We start from the raw sequence: 19,693 nt of genomic DNA on the forward strand, positions 1-19,693 counted from the left end.
GTGTTTCACATTCCCCAGATCCAAATCTTATTGAGCATCTGTGGGATGTGCCAGGATAAGCCTGATCTAGGTAGATCCCACCCTGCCACCCACAGGACCCACAGAATTCACTGCCACCATTCCAATAGCACAGGAAATCCCCAGAGGATTCCAAATCACATGCTTTTCCTCTTTACTCTAAGTACATGTTACAGCTGCCCTCACCAAGTACTTAATACTTTATGTAGTGTGCATGCAACTGGGACATACTATTTTGTCATAATTATGTAAACACTGACCGTTGCAGTCTGTAGTGTGAAATAAGCTATCATCTGTTTGTGGGCTTTTAAAAGTTCCAGCTTGTTTATCCCTGTGATGTAGCCAACTCACCTGGGCAAAGGATTATGGGTCAGAATGACCAGAAAAGAATGATGGCTAACCTATTGCAAATCCAAGTAGTAGGACATCTGTGTGTTTCTGGCATACATTTGGCATGCTATGTAGTGGTGTGGATACTGGAATGCACCCATGATTAAACGCATGAACAGGTGAATGGACTGCAGTGGTTCAGGGCATATTGTCCAGCTATCGTTACATGGATAGAAAAAAATGGCCAAATTTGAACACCAGCAGCAAAACGATCTCCACAGACGCAGACACAAAGACAGATCTGGGAGAAAACAGTAACATTACCGGCAGCAAAGGTACCAGCCAAAGTTAGCACAGGTTTCTCAATTTGAGTGTCTGCTACCACCCAAACTTCAACAAGTGCCAGAAGACCTCGGTGAAGAAGAGTCTGTGCAATGTCTAATACCCAAGTTATCAATACAGTACGCTAAATTGTGCATTTTCTAACAAATTATTTAAAAGTTAGGTAGTTAGGATAAGAAACCAGAAGCATATTAAACATACAGAATATACAGAAATAAGAGTTAAGAGCAGTGCACATAGTAGATATAGAGATATAAAAATACATAAAGGCATAATTATGTACAAAATGTATATATGAAAGCTAAAAACTGTGTAGATAGTGTGCAAGTAGGCGGAAGAACATACATCAAATAAAAACTGTGCAATTGGTAATGCACAAAAAACCAGAGATGTCCATTTTTATACATGAAAACAGACAATGGTGGATGCATTCCTGTATTAAATTATAACACATTTTGTAGAAATTTCAGGTGAAATGTCAAACAGATGTGTGCAGATTTCACAAAGCCTTACCTTTACGATTACCATATAGACATAAAGTTATATTGCAATGTTAATGTTAAGTTTGATCCAGATAAAAGCATTTGTAGACGTATATACACTGGGTAACCATCAGTTTTGTTTTCTAGGTGTTTGCACTTGTGTATCCCCACTAAGCTGTTTTCTTCTGGAACTAGGCCTGGGTGTTAATATCTTGTGAGATGCAGCAGAGACTACAGCTCCCATGTGGCTTTGCTTGCGGGATTTGCTGATGAATGTTAACAAAATAATTGTCACTTTAACTCAGGATGAAATGGTGAGCTGTTCATTTTTACAGCAGAAGGAAGAAAACCCTTCTAATTAATGGAACAGCAGGACAGTTGGAGAACCTGAGCTTTGGCTTTAGATAATAACATAACAGCAGCATACAGGTTTAGATTTTAGGCTGGAGTTGGCATCTCAAAGATGACGCTAACACAATTAATGGTACAAACTGCTTTAACTAAATGCATACTTGATTTTAAATTATCCAATATTACATCTAATTTTTACTTGATTTGCATCCTTAAAGGCCTTGGCATGGCAAACAAACCAAAAACACTGGGAATTCTTCTTTTCATGGTTAGTAAACCAATTTAAAGACTGTTGAAGCCAGCAACAGACAGTACATTATTCACTGGCATGGGGTATAAGTCCTGATTTAGCTGCTAGATCAATTGCTGCATTGTAATACAAGTTTAATTTATATAGATTTTTCAAAAAACGTTACGAATTGTTTGACTAGGATATGAAGTACCAGAGATAGCGACAAAAACCAGAGAAAATACAGAGATAATAACATAATAAAGTTAGAATTGAAGGTTAAAGTAAACTTACAGCAGAATATACTGTCTCTTACGTATCCCGTCTCATTAGGCCTTACCTGTGCATGTTTTAGCCACCATTGTTTTTTTTGTTTTTTTTTTTTTATAGAAGTTTTAAAGCACGTTCTACTATGTTTCGATGCTGAGAGCAATTTTCCATCCATCCATTAGCTATATAGGGGCTGGAGCCTCTCCCAGCTGACTCTGGGCGAAAGGAGCACCACGGTCAGATCGCCAGTTGATGGATTGGTAAACAACCATGCACACTTACAGCAAATTTAGAATCACCAATTAGCCTGCCATTCACGTCTTTGGACTGTGGGAGGAAGCACCCTGAAAAACCGGAAACTCCGCAAAGAAATCTGGCCACCGGGTTTGAACCCACAACCTTCTTGAAGTGAAGCAACGGTGTATTTTTAATGGCAGAAACACAACTACCGCCCAGCCTCCTGCCACAAAACAAGGGACAATTTGCAGATCACAAACAAAAAGACACAAAGCGAGCAGCTCATGCAGTGATTAGTGAGGTACAGATAGGAGGTTTTCAGTCCAGTCAGAAAGGTCGAAGGAGCAGCAATCCAGGGCAAGGACTTGTAAATCACATATAAAACCAGGACAGGGGCTACTTTCCCATTCACATGCTTTTTCTTTTTGCTTGCACTGCAGCTGCCCTCACAAAGTATGTACTGTTTCAAGCAGTATACACACAACTAGAAAATACTTCATCATAACAATACGCCATAAACGTTGACCATCCCAGTGTGTAGTGGTAAACGACCTGTCATATGTTTTTGCTGTCTGATTAGCTCAATCTTGTTTGTACACATGCAAGATGCAGTGATGTAACCACACAGATTTTACTCAGAGTTTTGGAGAGAGCTGTATTTTTCAAATGCAAACATTTTTAGATGATTTTAGTATTTCTGAAAAGTTTCAGTCTGGTTTTAAGGCCCGTCACAGTACTGAAACGGCCCTTCCAAGAGTTTTTAATGATCTTCTCTTAACTGTTATTTCGGGACATTCATCTGTTTTAGTGCTTTTACATTTGACTGCTGCCTTTGACACAGTTAACCACACTATTCTGCTATTCTTTCTCGAACAGTGTGGGTATTGAAGGCACGGCTCTTAAATGGTTCAAGTCTTATCTGACAGACAGGAGTTTTTCAGTTCACCACAATGGATCAGCAATCCCTCTCACCTGCGGGGTCCCCCAAGGGTCCATTTTAGGCCCCTTACTATTTTCTTTGTACATGCTACCCCTGAAGTCGGTTTTTAACGAATACAACATTTCCTTATTTTGCAGATGATGTGCAGATTTACCTCCCCATTAGACACAAAACTGCAGTTTATTGCAGCCATTGCTAAACTGCCTGGATGATCTGAAATCATGGTTGGATATTAACTTTCTTTGTCTCAATGAAACCAAGACAAAGATTGTTGTTTTTAGCCGATCAGATCAGTTAGCTGACTGCGCACTGAGTGACCTTGGTCCTCTGGATGTCTATTATCGACCGTCTTCCAAAATTCTGAGTATGATTTTTGGCAGTGATTTTAAATTTGACAAACATCAGTTCTGTTGTCAAAACCGGGTTCTTTCAGTTGAGGCTGTTGTCCGAAGTGAAGCCCTATCTGTCCCACAACGACTCAGAGAGTCATGCATGCCTTCATCACATCTAGGTTAGACTACTGCAACTCTGTATGTCAGTCTTGATCAGATGTCTCTTCATCGGCTCTAACTAGTACAAAATGCTGCTGCCTGGCTTCTAACTCGGACAAAGAAGCTGGAGCACATCACTCCAGTTTTAGCCTCACTCCATTGGCTTCCTGTCTGCATCAGAATTGCTTTTAAGATTTTATTGCTTGTTTTTAAAGGTTTTAAATGGGTTGGCACCTTCTCCTCTGCTCCTGTTTTAGCTCTGAGGTCACCCAATCAGATGGTCCCTAAAGTTCCCAGATCCAGACTCAGAAACAAAGGCGACTGAGCCTTTTCTGTGGCTGCACCCAGTCTGTGGAACTACTTACCTGTTCAAATTAGACCTGCTCGGTCTCTTGATACCTTCAAGAGACTGAGCACTTGTGTATCCCCACTAATTTGATCCTACTGAAAATGCATGTACTCTCTGGCTTTTAATTGAAGTTGAGTGTTGACACCTTGGTAAGTGTCATTGTTTGTCTTGCCCTGAATATTTCCTCACAGATTATGTTTTGTATCTATTTGAGCCTATAAAGCACTTTGGTCAACTTTGGTTGTTTTTAAATGTGATATATAAATAAAGTTGACTTGACTTGACACAGAGGGTCAGAATGGCCCCCCAAAAAAGTGCTTGTCTGCAAACTGCAAAATCCAGCCAGAATAGCAAAACATAAGGTGATTTTCGGCATGCTACATCCGACGTACTATTTATTGGGAGGCATTAAATCTTTTCTGGCATACTCTGTGGTGATATTAACACATACCTATTGTTGAACACACATTAATGGGGGAAATAATAATAAAAAGCGTCCCTATATCATTGCATAGATAGTCGTAAATGGATGCTAAGGCCAAAGTTGACGACCAACAGCAAAACGACCTCAGAAACAACGGACCCAGGAGAAAACAGTAAAACAGTAACATTACCAGCAGCAAAGTTAATATAAATGCTCCCATCAAAGTTAGCCAAGCACAAGATCATTCCTGCTACCTGAGCAATAAAACAGCAGCAATGATGAGCTATTTTGGTTTTCTGTCCAGAATTTCTGATCATTGTTGTCCTGAAAATGTGTAGCTAAATGCAAATATTCGACACCAGCACTGTAGTCTGACTAGCAAATTTCCTAAAAACCCCCCTGCAAACATCCTGTGGGAAAAGATGAGAAGAGAAAGAAGAGAAACGGAGAAAAAGACACTGGGGAAGAAGAGGAGAAAAGCGTAATAATCAGAGAGGTGGAGGCAGAGAATGAGATTGGGAGCTGGAGAGAACAACACAGGAGAGGAGAGATTCATTTTGTTTGAATGTCAGCAGCTAAGGATGACCAAGTCTGAAGCTCCTCTTACCTCCCTCTCCTCTGTTTTCTACCTTTTTTGTTCTCTTACAGCATCTCTCATGCTCTCTTTTCATCTTTTCCCCCATCATCACTGTTTCTCTCTCCCTCCCTCTCTCTCTGGCAGATGTCCAGACTCCCTGGCGACCAAACTGATCAGCTTGTATTAAGGTTTTTCTCTCTCTCTCTTTCTGTCTGTCACGCACACACAAAGCAGTTGCGTGACAGCGAAGGCAGGTCACACTCGGCAGACGCACACACAGACACACACATTCGACGGCATGACTTGCATGCACATGCGCAGACTGACAGACATCACATCACACGCACACACACACACATATATATGTACAAGTGCGAGCGTGACTTGCATACACAGGAAGACACGTTGGAGGCTAAAATTGGATGAACCAGCAGGAGGCCCTCTGATGGTGCACATGCAGATTGAGACATAAATCATTTTGTCGGCGGGGGAAATTACGGTTCCAAACAATGCTGTGTTTCACCTCAGTTAAACACCACACAGGAAAGAGTTGGACACAGATGCCACGCCGTCTCTCTCTAGCACCCCCTGCTGCACCGCTGGGCTGTAACGTGTCATTCACAGGTTACATTAAACTGTGTATAAAAGGTGAAAATGAAGGCACGCCGCGGAACGATTCCACCCCTTTGCTTCTCATTTTCTTCTCCTTTTCTCATGCGTCTTTCCCCTGCTGCATTGCTTTGTGGTGAGACATTTTCAGGTTACTTTAAATTGTATATCATCAAAGTGGTGCAAATAAAGGTACTTTGGGCAGGGATTCTACTGCTTTACTCCCCATTGATTCCCATGAAAGAATCTGGGCGATACCACTGATATGTGCAATCCTGTTATTTCTAGAACTAGTACTTATGTACACTATCGTTCAAAAGTTTGGGGTCACTTAGAAATGTCCTTATTTTTCAAAGAAAAGCAATTTTTTCAATGAAGATGACATTAAATGAATCAGAAATCCAATCAAGAAATTGTTAATGTGGTAAATGACTATTCTAGGTGGAAACGGCTGATTTTTAATGGAATATCTCCATAGGGGTACAGAGGAACATTTCCAGCAACCATCACTCCTGTGTTCTAATGCTACATTGTGTTAGCTAATGGTGTTGAAAGGCTAATTGATGATTAGAACCTTTGTGCAGTTTTGTTAACACATGAATAAAAGCGTGAGTTTTCAAGGAAAACATAAAATTATGTGGGTGACCCCAGACTTTTGAACAGTAGCATATATTTAGGGTCTGAGCACGAACGATGCAAGGAATCTTTTGTAATCCATGGGTTTATTATTTTTATTTCTATGTCTTCATTTTGAATTGGCTTTTTGAGGGCCTTAGGATATTTGAAAACGCGTGAAAACACATCAAAACCGACGAAAAAATGTATGTTTTGGGAGACTTGCAAAGATGTGTGCCAATATGGCGTAAAAGTGCCACCTGAAAATTTCAAACAGAGACTACGGCCAGTATGTGTCACCGACAGCTATAAAATTTGGTATGCATATGAAACTCATCAAACCACAAAAATGTATTTGACAACCATACCAAAAACCCAACAGGAAGTGAGAATTTGAATTATGTGTCATATTTTGGACGATTTTTTACATATTTTCAAAAACTACAAACTAAAACAGGGTAACCCCGACAGAGCTCAAATTTGGCCAGGATGTACAGTAGGCACGGGTGATCAAAAGTTACCAAAATGCTCAGTAAAAATCTGAGGGTGTGGAAATGGTGGCTGGCGGAATTTCGACAATTTGCCCTGACACAAGAATGCTGTATAACTAGCCTGTACTTGCTCCAGTCTGCCTGAAACTTTACACGTGTGATCAGAATCTAGCCCTCATCACATCCATAGGCCGATATACATTGACAGTGATAGCACCACCTGGTGGACAGTTTGATGGCTTGCCATCAAATAGGCGAAAGGCTGAAATACACTCTAAGTCGCATCGCCACCTGGTGGACATGCTTGGATTCACTGACCAGCAAGGATGCAAGGACCTGACCAATGCTGCCTACAGCTTTAATTTCGTTGATTTTTTTGCAATTTTTTCTGCTGTTATTCCTTAAATGTTTGCACCTATTCTCTTTACTGTTGTAACAATGCAAATTTCCCCACAGTGAGATTAATGATGGCTTACCTTATCTTGCTCTCTTCTCTCTTTTGTGCATCTTTCTTTTCTATTCTTTAATTTTTTTTACCGCCATTATCATTTTTTTCTCCTTTCTGCTTCTTTGCTCTGATTACTTAGCTCACATAATCCACTTTCTCCTTCTCTTTTCCTTCAGCACCTCCACTCTCCTCTACATCCAACTCTTTCTCAATCTTTTTGTTTCCTCCAGTGTCTCTCACTTCCCTGACTCCCACCCCAGGGATGATTTAGCAGTTTCTGTAGGGGATTAACTTTATCCAAACTGCAGCAACCAAAAAAACTAAATACAATCCCTTCATAAAGGTCACGATAACAGCTCATCGGCTTTGGAGTTGATGGTATGAAGTTTAAAAGATAAAGGGGATCTTTTAGCTTCTGAGCTTCAGCTACTCCATGTACAGAACAGTTGAGTGGACATTCATGGTGCATGGTGTGTCATTACTGTGGAATGAATGAATGACCGGAAACGGGGTTTAAGGAGAGCTCATTCTTCAGATGTTGAAATCTATCATTCTTTGTGTGTTTAACAATGCATTTTGTGGCGAGACAGTTCCACAACATTGTACTCAGGGATTGTTCAGGTGTACAAAGTTGAGAAAAGAGGCCCATATGTGTCCCCAGACTGCAGACTTTGCTGCATAAACCAGCTGTAAACATTTAACATCTTTTGTAGTCAGATGGCAGATTGTACCAACCTGTTCTTATTCCCACAGCATCAGATACTGTCATTTTGCCAAAGCTGGCTGTAGACATGAATAGGATGTCCTTTGGCGTAAGTCCCACCTTGATCAGTATTCGATGCCGATAGATATATAGAAGTTTTTTAAAGTTCAAAAAGACTTTTAAAGAAGGTTGGAGAGGTTGGTGGCAGCATAGAAGGAGGTCCATAGTTTAGATTTTTTTGTGTTTGCTTTAAATTAGGCACCAAAACAACTTGGTTAGTTTCAAGAAAAGACTCTACTGTGGGTTAAAATACAGCCTTTCGCAAAGTGAAAAGGCAAGTTTGTTCTTATTGCCTAAAAAGGAGCAGCTCCCGCTCTTAGATCAGGTTTCACTTACTTCCTATTTTAGTTTGACATTTTCTGCTGTGTGTTTGTACTCACCTTTGTCTCGTTACAGACGTCTTTGCTTTCCCACCTGTGTGATTACCTGCCCTAATTGGCTCCACCTGTGTTTGACTGTCTTCCCTGCTCCAGTGGGTACATATTCACCATTTTCCTCATGTCCCTTTACCACTTTGTCTTGATCTTTGTAGAGTTACCTGTGTGATTTTGTGACCCAGCCTGCTTTGAGGTTATTTTTGTTGTGATCTTGTATGTGATGGCCACACTTGCAACCATCCAACCATTAATGCTGGCTTAAGTTGAAACACTTTACACTCATATTGCACAGACAAAAACAGAAATAACACATGTATCATTCTCACTTATTTAGCCTTTGTTATAGTATTTAGGTTCTGCCTGCAGGTTGCACATTTAGTTAACTTTTTTTGTGTTCAGCATTGTTTTTAAAATCTTTTCTTTGTCTTTGGTATCCAGGCTTCTGTTGCTGTCTTCATCTGGATTGGTTTGGGCAAAAGGTGTCACCAGGGAAGCCCCAGGTTTTTATACCAGAGCTGCCAATCAAACCACACCAAGTGGCTGCTGCATTAAGGGGTGGCCCTGATTTATTAGTTTGTTGGTGTTTTATGTCTCCCCTAGTTTGTGTAATTAATCTGATCAGCCAGTATGTATTTCCTGTTTTGTTCAGTCTTTTTTAGGTCAGTTGGAAGATTTGTTTGATCAATGCCGTTGTTTTATAGGGTTGTTTTGTTTCTTATAGACTTCGTTAAGTTCTGTTCTTCTGGTCTGTTTTATGGGCCGACATTTAGTGTTGGTTTTTGTAACGTTGTTTGAATTCAACTACAAGTCCTCGTGCTTTGCAGCTTGGTCCCTCACACTATACAACAAATATCTAGATGTTTTGTGACCCTCTGGAGCTGCACATTGTAAGTTCATTCCCCTTTTTGTGTATATTTGTGATATCAATGCCATTGGCAGCAGTACAGAATATTTGGTTGCCGACTCATGGTGTCTATTTCTAATGTTTATAGATTTTTATACATCAAACTACTCTACACATTGAAAATTGGTGCTAAAGGATACCCAATGTGATACCAAGGAGTCCTGACAAATGACACTGCACTCATTCCACAAATTACATCACATCATATCTCTGCCTTAAGTGCTGCTATAGCAAGCTGTTTTAATGTTAAGTACCTCGACTGGACATGTATTGGAAATGTTCACAATTCAGAAGGGACATTTCAGTATCCATGACTTTCTTTCCATCAACAATTGACATTTTTGACGTCCATATTCCTCAGATAAGTGATGTCATTTTTAGCATACTGGGTTTCTCATTATCTACAGTCCAGCTGCAGATATTCACAATTCATCGTGTGAATCTTGGCAAATGAATTCATATTATTTGTAGTTTCAGAAATCTACAGTTTAATCCACTAGGTCAAGCTATCTTTAATTGCCCCCCATTTCAAGATAACTATTTTGCCCTTTGTAGACATCTTCATTTAGGTTTGACCTATCCCAAATGATGTCATGAATATCTTGAACTGAACAAATACCTTGAATTCAACTTTTGACTGCGAAATGACATCGCAGATATCAGTAGTTCAGTCAGACACTACGGCAAGCAGATCACTTTGTGGTTCTACAGTCACAGCCTCACATGACAAGTCATTTCATCACCATGTCAGAGCAGTTTTCTAGTTACTTTCAACAATAAGTCTTGAATGAACAAAGCTCTGGTTCTCTACAAATTTGTTGCTGAAAAGCTTTTCCTCTTTCGAGACTTTAGAAATGATTTTGTCCACAAATGCTGTCTTAAAATGCTTTGCTGGACCAAAATATAATGGGAATTCACAATAATGTTTAAGATATCTTCAACAATTATCTCTAACTATCATTTTGACTTGTCAGAATGGCGTTGTAGGAAACTGAGAAATAAGATTTGGACAAGTCACAGTATAGTTACAACTTGTCACAATAATACTTTTGATATCTGTAATCTTAATTTTGGAGAATATAACTCCGCGCTACTCTACGTCCACTCGTCTCCTTCCTGGTAGCAGAAAGGAGAGCAGTGAGGGCAGAAAGTGAAGAAGCTCAGAGATCTGCCAACAGCATCCACAAGGGGCTTAAGAGTGTCTCACTGCCGCATCAGCAAGCGCTTAAGGGCTCTGGCATGAACTTCTACAGATTTCCCCGAGGATTTTTTTTGCAACTGTGTACAGGGAGTAGTCCATAATTCATCGCACCAGTGACATTAGTAAATGAAGACTCCGGGGCAGCATCCAGGAAACCAAAGCATTAAGACTGCTGGTAAGAAAGGTAAAGTTACAGCGACAGTGCTGTACCTTTTATTACTCATTTGCATATAATTGTATCTTCAGACATTAGGTAGTAGACTCTGGAGAGCTCCCAGTGTTTTATAAAAGCAGGAATTCTTAAAACTGAGTGTTGCTCCATAGCTCAAAGTCTTGCATTATCTGGTTGAGGAAAGGAAAACACAATATCAGCTGTCAAATGTCAGTCTTTATTGACCTCTGCATAGCTTGTGTCAACACTTTACCCACACCAAAAATAACAAAACACTGATACAACATGACCACAACCCTTCGCAATGTTCATGACACAACTATAAAATTGCCCTTCTGTAAGAAGACTCGCGGACTTTCACTTTGAAAGACAAAAATGTTCAGTTTTATTTCCTTTCATTCCTACAGCAGATGTTCTAAATGCTAAAATGAGGTAAAGCAGAATTCACTATACTATCATTTTACTCTACATTACTCTAACATTACAAAGGCACCCATTAGATGAGAGGTTTTTCAAACATAAACTTTAATATAAACAGTTAAGAGTCGCATCGCTGCGCTTAAGCGTTCTGCTATTCCACTTCTCCCATCAAATATGTAAGTTATTGGCACACAATTTTGCAAGATTTTGTAAATTAACCTGTCATGTAGTCGAAGAATAGTTCACAGATGATTTATGTGGTCCAGAAACATAATAAAGAATGGCTCAATGTGCTTTTAACAGACTTTTTTTCCGCATCAGACAGGTTAGCTTGTCATAGCAGGAACAGTACCGATGGAATTAATGTGTTTATATATTCACGTCATGAGTTTTTCCTGCTTTGAGTGTGTAGTCACAGCTAGACATTCAATGAAGGTACATTTTTAATGTACATATATAAAACAAATACTGCAACAAAAACATATTTTAGATTAAAAAAAACATTGTTAATTGAACTCTCTTTTAGCATTCCGATTGGCTGCCTCAATAATTTGCTTCAAGCTCTGCTACCAAAAGACCAAACAGTGAATCAGAAGAGGGCAAAAAAACTTTGTTCTCATTGCTGTGAGCTTTTCTACTGGGAGTGTTTGTCCTGTTATTTTTTCCATCCCGTTGCTATCAGGCTACATATATTTACCAGCACAAACTCTTGATATTCCACAGCAAATTGCTTTCAGTCCTTATTTACTTGTTCGTAACAAAAGTAGCTTAAAGAACTAAACATAGACTATTTAAAGTTTTGTCGTGAGTTATGGGGTGAACTCATCTGAGTGACGCCTCAGAGCATGTTTGGCGTTAGAGTGGATTCTCAAGGCTTCTAGCATTTAGCATAGTTAGCAAGGCGAGCATGTTTAGCATGCTAAAGATAGCTTCCCTTCATTCTCAGGTATATGAGAAGAAGTAATGACTCTGGTGTGTGTGTGTGTGTAGCCTCCTTGTGTACACTCACATGCTTATAAATAATTTATGTATTCCAAAAAACCAAAAAATAAAGAATATATATATATATATATATATATATATATATATATATATATATATATATATATATATTATTGTTATTATTATTATTATTTATTCATTTTTTTTTTTTTTAAGATTTTGTCTTTGTGCATATTGTGTATATAATTGGCATGGTGTGTACACTGTAAAAAATAAACTACAAAAAAAGTAATGTTCCTGCAGCTGAAGTGCCAAAAATACTATAAAAAGCACAAAATATTACCATCTTGCAAAATAATTTTTTTAAAGTTTTAAAGTTTATGTAGAATTGCAATTTTCCTGTTAATTGTGTCAATTATTTAAAAAATTTAAATTTTATTGATGTTTGTATGTACTTCAAAATATTGGGGGAAAAATCTGTAAAATCCAGTGAAGTTTTTTGTTTTTACAGTGTATACAGTGTGTTTTATCTTTGAACTTTAATAATACTGTATAATTGCTTGCAACCATTCTTTAATTTTTCTTGTGTTTGATGCAGCATTGGTTAGTACTGTTTCTCTAGAAGAACCGATGTGTCAGATACGTAGTTTCATTTGCAGGCGTGTGAATGTTCATGAGACATTACGTCAGTCTTCAGTCTCTCAGTGTGATAATAACATTATCGTCCTGTCCTTTCCACAGCATCTCCCCCTCAAAGTCCAACATCTTGTGTTTGCGACAGCGCAGCAGAATTCCTACCACTTTGTCCGAGATCTTCACGTAGCGGTCGAAGAGGCGGCCGAAGCTAATGATGGTCCTCCCCTCTTTGTCCTTGAAGCCCATGTCTCTGATAATCCACACCATCTCCTCCATCTCCCTGTGGATGTGCTTCTGAGCCCGGTCGCCCCTTTCCGCCGTCTTGGATCCGTCTTTGGGTCGACCATAGCCGGAGTCACCCTTGCGGAGGCGCTGGGCCATGGCAAAGTCGTAGTCGAACTCCTCGCTGAAGGGGTTGAGCTTCTGGCCCTCCATGTGCTGCTCGGACCACTGCTGCCAGCGGCTTTTGATGTCGCCCATAGTGGCGATCTTAATCTGCAAGTAAACAGGCAAATTTAACATCAGAGTAACTTTCATTAAAACAAATGAGCCAAGCAAAACATCATATGTAAAGATTTGTATGTACTTAACTTACACTACCGTTCAAAAGTTTGAGGTCATCCAGACAATTTCATGTTTTCCATGAAAACTCACACTTTTATTCATGTGCTAACATAATTGCGCAAGTATTTACTTTATTTAAGTGTTGGTCAATAAGGCTCAGATTTTACAGACTTTTAACAAGAATCGTGCATTAAAACCAGGAGGAATTCTAGGACCCACAGTATTTAGAGATGAACCCAGACAACCAAACTCTCTCCTGGAAAAAGTTTTCTAATATATCCTCATCTGTGTTGTCAAACCGTATTTAATAGTTGGAATGTGTTGATTAAATAAAGAGCTACATTTCCATATTGCACGAGTTTGTTGGGGTAGAGGGTGGGTGGACAAAGCGTTGGACTTTATAGCGGTGGTTATTAGAAAGTTTGGGTCTAGAGACTCCGGAGGTCGGTTCTGAGCTGATTTTTTAAAAATCAACAAAACTTTAAACACAATTAGTTAATTTTATCCATTATAATTAGAAAATATAATGAAACCCGTGAGTCTGCTGCTTCCACATCCTGTAGTTTACTTAGTACTACAGTTTCTACATAGAGATCTCTTTGATTGACATATTCTGCTACTAATCTATATCACATTATCCTAAAATAATATTATTGGCTGATACTGATTGATGTTGGTTGGGAGGCTGTTGTGTGTTTTGTTGTCAACTGTCGACAGCATGCAATGTTTGTATGCTTCAGCGCTTAGCCATAGATAGTTGCTTTGTGCGTAGGTGGCACCGTTATTTTGGGCTCAAGAACTTAGGAATCCATGTTTGTAGAATTTCTCCTGAAACCAGTGTGTGGTTGGTTTAGGCTACAAATGCATTTCGAAAAAGTGTGAATAAACATGTTCTGTCACTGTCAGGTCACTGTGGACTTTTAAAAGTATTAGACCTGAGGACTTTAGGCAAGTAATCCGAGTGCCGGAAACATAATCTGGTTCAATTATGGTTCCTTAAAAAACACAAATAGTAATGTCTAGAAGTGAGCTCTTTTTAAAATTTCTAAACTTGGCCATCTTTCTCATATTTCCAGCTACTTTTTCCAGATTGCATGAATTCTCTGTCTTGACTCAACCGATATGTGTTTATGCTGATTAGTAACCCACAATCTTTAAATAAACTCCGTTCCAGTTGGTGAACTTGATCCCCAGCTTGGCCTTTGCTTTGCACTCAGACATACTAAAGGGAATATGTTCGCCCAAATAAAGCAACATGCTCAAAAAACATATTTTACAACCTTCCAGAAATAGGTTTTAAAACCAAAGCAGATGGTCTGCTGGTGCCTCCTGAGAGCTTTCCAAGGCTTCATGCTGTTTGTTGTGCATTTATTATAGCAAATGCACCAAAATTTGCATCCACATAGGTTGTGCTACAGTTTTAAGTTTGACATTTTTGTGGAAGCAGTACTACTAATTACTAATTTAAGTTTTAATTTAACCTTTCTCCTTCCTATTCTTCTTTCTCTGGTCTATCTATTTCATTTATCCCTTTCTTCCCAGTATTTCCTCCTACCCCATGTCTTCTCCTCTCTCTTTCCTTCCTCTTCTGTCAGTATTTTCCTCAGCTTGCCAGGCCTTCAGATTGGTGTCATCAGATCTCTTTGGTATTTGTTCTATGAAAAGTAAAGACTTGTCACCAAGAGACCTTCCATGAACCTCTGTCAACCTTTAAATGTGATGACACCTCTGATCCTCCATTTTTCTGTGTTTTCTTTGGTTCTTTTCATATGCCCATTTGTACTTTTGATATTTTACTTTAGGTTGCTGCAAATATTTTTATGCACTTGTGAAGTGAAATTACTGACACAGTTGGAGCAATGAATTGCCTTTCAGCTTTTTTGCTACCCTTGCAGAAGTCATGGTGAATGTTGGTTCACCACTTTGTTTCACACTGAGGTGGGTATTTATATTTGTCTCTCTTGCATTTTCAGTTGATCTTTGCCTTAAAGGTGCAAAATGTGGTTTGCAAGTGTTAGCGTGCTAACATGCTAAAATTGGATTGTAGACATGGTAAACGTTATACCTGCTAAAGCTTGTTGCTATGGGCATATTAGCCTGATGGTAGCATTTGGCACGATTGCTGCTTGATAACGCCACTTACAAGGCTGTAGGCTCTTGGTATTATTTCTACAAAACCTCTACCTCCATCTGTTTTAAATATAGCACAATTAGAGTACGGTGCAAATTTTCAAAGCACCGGTGCAGCCTCACAAAGCAGCTTTCATGGCTGCGGACGTGTTTGACTTGATGGTGCACGGCTTTAATGTTTTGATTTGTTTTTGCTGCATCAACAGCTGCAGCAGGGATCTGATTTTAGCTAAACGAAAGTCCATCGAATGCTATTTGTGTGACAGCAAACTGCAGAGAGAGAAAGTGACAAACTGTGACGGAAAGCAGAATATCTAATGAGTCCAATCTGTTTCCAAGGAGTTGTTGGAGACGAAAGCAGAGCTGTTGCTTGTTTGCATGCGGCCAAAATTTTTTAAAGACTGACGGCCGGGTTGCCAAGAAATCAGCTGCACTCTTAAATCAAAATCTCAGCTTTCAAATAATCCAAGATACCTTAGTCAGACAAACACAGTGTTCTTCTGCACTTGAGGCAAAGCGTCGATCAGACAAACATTAGCGTCATTTCCACATCATTTGCATGTTATTTAAGACGTGCAATACATTTATCAAACCAGTTTAATTCAGATGACATTTGCAGTACATTATATGAACTAATTTGAATATATATGAATAAAATTAGTAAAAAATTAAATGCCAGTTCCTCATATTTCGTCTTGCAGTATCTATGTGTCTCTGCGGGTCTTGTTACCATGTTCCTCCCTGCCCCCTCTCCTTTCACCCGGTGTTCCTCCCGCTGACTGTTCCACCTGAAGGTCAGGTTGAAGAACACGTTGCAGAGTGTGACTATATTTATTTACATATATTCCATTGCGCTGCGGGCCAGAATGTGCTTTTATGAGCTGGACTTTCTCTCCTGTGACCCATCTCGCCACGTCCAGTCAACCGGCCGGCTTCTTTTGCCTTTTATAGGAGAGATTTTAGCGTCGGAGTTATGCAACTGTTGCGCTGTTTGGTGTCCACAGGGGAGTTGGATTTCTTCAGGTGACATCAAAGGCACTTCTGTTTAAACTTGTTTATTCACGCTGTGTGACTTGAGTGGGAACATTTATGCTCTATTTTAGGGCATTTATCCTCCGCTGTGAGTTTGATTCAGGGACATAAGAAGCTTTTAATGTAGATGTAGGAACCAGACAGAAAGTCAAAATGTCTTGTGAAAAATTGCATAGAATGTGCCGTCTCGTGTTTCCAAAAAAAAACCTAATTTAAGGGCAGTTACGCAAGGTCATATTAGCTCTTCCATGAGGCTGTCGCCAACAACACTCAAACACACAAAGCACCAATTACAAATGACCTCTACCACAAAATAGTAGGTTTGGGTGTTAGCCAAAGAAACAAGAGCCAAGTGTTTGGCCTTTTGTGCCTTCACTTGTCTTTTCATATTTTATAAGGACAAATTACAAAAAGTAGCCCCAAGCGGCTTTTCCCCTCTGCATTACTTAAATTATTTGATGGCTTGTAAAGGACATTTCCTATGGAGTGTAGAAATATTTTTGATATAGGGCTGTTAAAGGTATGAATGCCAGTATTTTGTAACAGATTCTATGATTTATTTGCCTTTTATTTACTAACTCAATTGGTATTTCATGGATTTTAAGCTCAGGTTTAGTTCTGCATGACAAATTTTTTTTAGCCATTTAAGTGCAGCAGACATGGATATGTCATCTCCTTGTAAAGTCCATTTACATGTTCAGCAGTCATTGGACAAAATTGTCATTCATTCAGAGATGTAAGGCCACCTGATGAATATTAGTCCAATATTTAGCAGCTACAGCCTCCACTATGTTCACCAGATATTGGCTAACTTTCCTTCGATTGTAAACTTAATTGATAAGTGTTTGAGAGAAAGAGAACTGGTCAACAAGTGAATTATCCCATTTAACCAACTCATTGAAAGTGAGGAGTCAAAAAAGGTCAGGGAAGCTGAAAAATTATGATAAATCTCGTAATAGGTAATTCAAGCAACAGTGATCCATTGTTAACATAAAAGTATTGATTTGACTAGTGTTGTAATTAGATTAAACTGAAATTGTTTTACAAAATGTCATATGATCAAGTTTAAATACTTTATTTGGTTCGTTGACTCTACCTTGGGCATGTTGGTCTGTTTTTTGTGCTGGACGTCATTCTGTTCGGTTTTCGATTCGCTGTTGTCGCTGAGCCCACCATCCTCTCCCAGCCCGCTGTCCTCCGTGTCCACGCTGCTGCTTCTTGATCCCAGCTTCTTCTCCTGGAGCATGTGCTTCCTGTCCTGGATTACTCCTCCTCCTCCTGCGTTGTGTAGCGCCCTCATCTGGCGGCGTCTTGTCGGTGACTCGTTGCCCAGGAACGGTTTGCTCTCCTCAGGACCCGACTCCATCTTGCCCCGGATGGCGTTCACCAAATCGCTGCTGCTGACCTCGCTGCGTTTGGGCTGGATTGTCTTGGTCACGGAGCAGGTCCGGATCTTATTCCCATCGGCCTCGTTGGCATCCGTTGCGATCACTCGTGGGGTGACGGTGAGTTTGACCACATGGTTACGCTCTCTTTTGTCTTCCTCCTCCACAGATGAAGGCATCCAACCGCTGGGGATGCAGTCTTGCTTGTCGGAGTGCTCGTTAGCCCAACCCTGCCAACTCTTTGCCAAACTGGCCACCATGGCAGCACATTTTATCTTCCGTACCGCCCGTTTGAAAGCCTGCGGCTCCTGTGGTGAAACAGTGGAGGTCCCACAGCTGCTCATGGTGATGATTCCAGATAATGTTTTTCCAAAAAAATTGTTTTTGTGTTTAACTTTTCCCCAATCTGGCTCTATCTGCAAGAAAGCCGAAGTATTTCCAAAAAAATTAGAAGTTATCTCAATGCAAAAGGCTTTACAACTCTTTAAATCTTAATATTTGCTGCTGCCTATCTTGGCCAGGACTCCCTTGAAAAAGAGGTTCTTAATCTCAAAGGGATCTCTCCTGGTTAAATAAAGGTTAAAAAAATAAATAAATAAAAAATCTCTCAAAAAAAGTTCTCATCTACTGGCGAAAAAACTGACATGATCTGCTTCGGTCTGAGCGAATATTCGGCTTCTTCTGGTTGCAGATTCTGACGAAAATGCTCAAAACCTCCCCGCTTGCAAAGTGAAACTCTCCAAATCATCACACGCGCACCTCAACCTTTATAGCCGCGGTGGATCTTCACGGAGACATCCGGAGCTTTCCAGACCATCAGTCGGTCAGTGGGTGAAGCCGCTGGTGTGAAGAGTGCGAGGACTTTGGCTTTAATCCTCTTGAAGCCCCTCTGGCTCCACACTGGCCCTTAAATAGGGGAGGGTCGTAAAGGAAGTGATGTTGCAGCGCGTCCACGTGAGACAGGAAAGTCGAGTGTCAACATTCTTGTCACTGACACACACACTCATGCACACACAGCGGAGTGGAATTTCCCCCGGTGGGATCCAGGGAACAGGTGCCCAGTGTTTTTAGCAACTCTGTGGATTCAGTTCATACACATAAACAGGCCGAAACAAACAGGCCTTCGTTCTGAGTCAGTCTGCGGCATGACTTTATTGTTTATATATAGAGACATTTTTATTCAAATATGCAACTTTCCTTTATTGCAATACAGTAGATCACTTAGATGTGCGTGGCTGCATAAGTGTGAAATCCTAAAGTGGAGCTCATACAAAGCAACAGGAGAGTTTGTCTACATGTCTGTGCATGTGTAGCTGCAGCTATTTTAGTCTCTGTGTATATTTGTGAATATGTGAGTGTGTGAGACTCTGGATTATGGATGATGTGGGCTGCAAACGTTTTCGGCTATAAAACTAAAGCCAAGACGCAGTGATGAGTTTTTACTGATCAGTTGACTTGAGGCAGAGTGCAGTAACGAGAAGAGGTCACGCCAAATGGATCATTTAGATGTAACCAGGTTTTTTTTTTTGCTTGTTGTTCCAAGTATCTCTGAACATTAGCCACAGTTCCTCTGTGGATTTATGTTGCATCAGTGTCTTCTGTCTCTTCATGTAATCCCGGTCTGACTCCATGATGTTGAGATCAGGACTTTGCGGAGGCTTCACCATCTGTTATAGGACTCCTTGTTCTTCCTGTTGCTCAGGATAGTTCATTATTGGAATTGTTGCCATGCTGATGAATGAATCACAGCGTGTTGCATGGCAGATTACTTTCAAGACATTCAAGAGACTGAAACATAGTATATTTATTATATATTCCACTGTATATTTATTTATTATTGTTACTGATTGTTGACTCATTAACTGTTTGTCGTTTACTATGATATTATACTTTTTCATTTGCATGTGTGACCTTTCAAATTAGACAGAAATGCAACTTTCATCAGACTGACTAGTTTAAATCTG

At 39.9% G+C, this 19,693-nt stretch overlaps 1 protein-coding gene across 1 annotated transcript; it reads right to left on the reverse strand.

Annotated features, from left to right (window-relative positions):
* Positions 1–12,502: 12,502 nt before the first annotated feature.
* Positions 12,503–18,614, reverse strand: abraa (actin binding Rho activating protein a). The gene is made up of 2 exons (XM_023287514.3): positions 17,441–18,614; positions 12,503–13,113 (listed from the first exon to the last, which is right to left on the reverse strand). Exons 1-2 carry the CDS (start codon positions 18,071–18,073, stop codon positions 12,676–12,678), a joined length of 1,071 nt encoding a protein of 356 aa, XP_023143282.1. The 5' UTR covers positions 18,074–18,614; the 3' UTR covers positions 12,503–12,675.
* Between the last annotated feature and the right edge of the window lie 1,079 nt (positions 18,615–19,693).

Source organism: Amphiprion ocellaris, chromosome 5, assembly GCF_022539595.1.
Source record: "Amphiprion ocellaris isolate individual 3 ecotype Okinawa chromosome 5, ASM2253959v1, whole genome shotgun sequence".
In the NCBI taxonomy this organism is placed as follows: Eukaryota; Metazoa; Chordata; class Actinopteri; family Pomacentridae; genus Amphiprion; species Amphiprion ocellaris.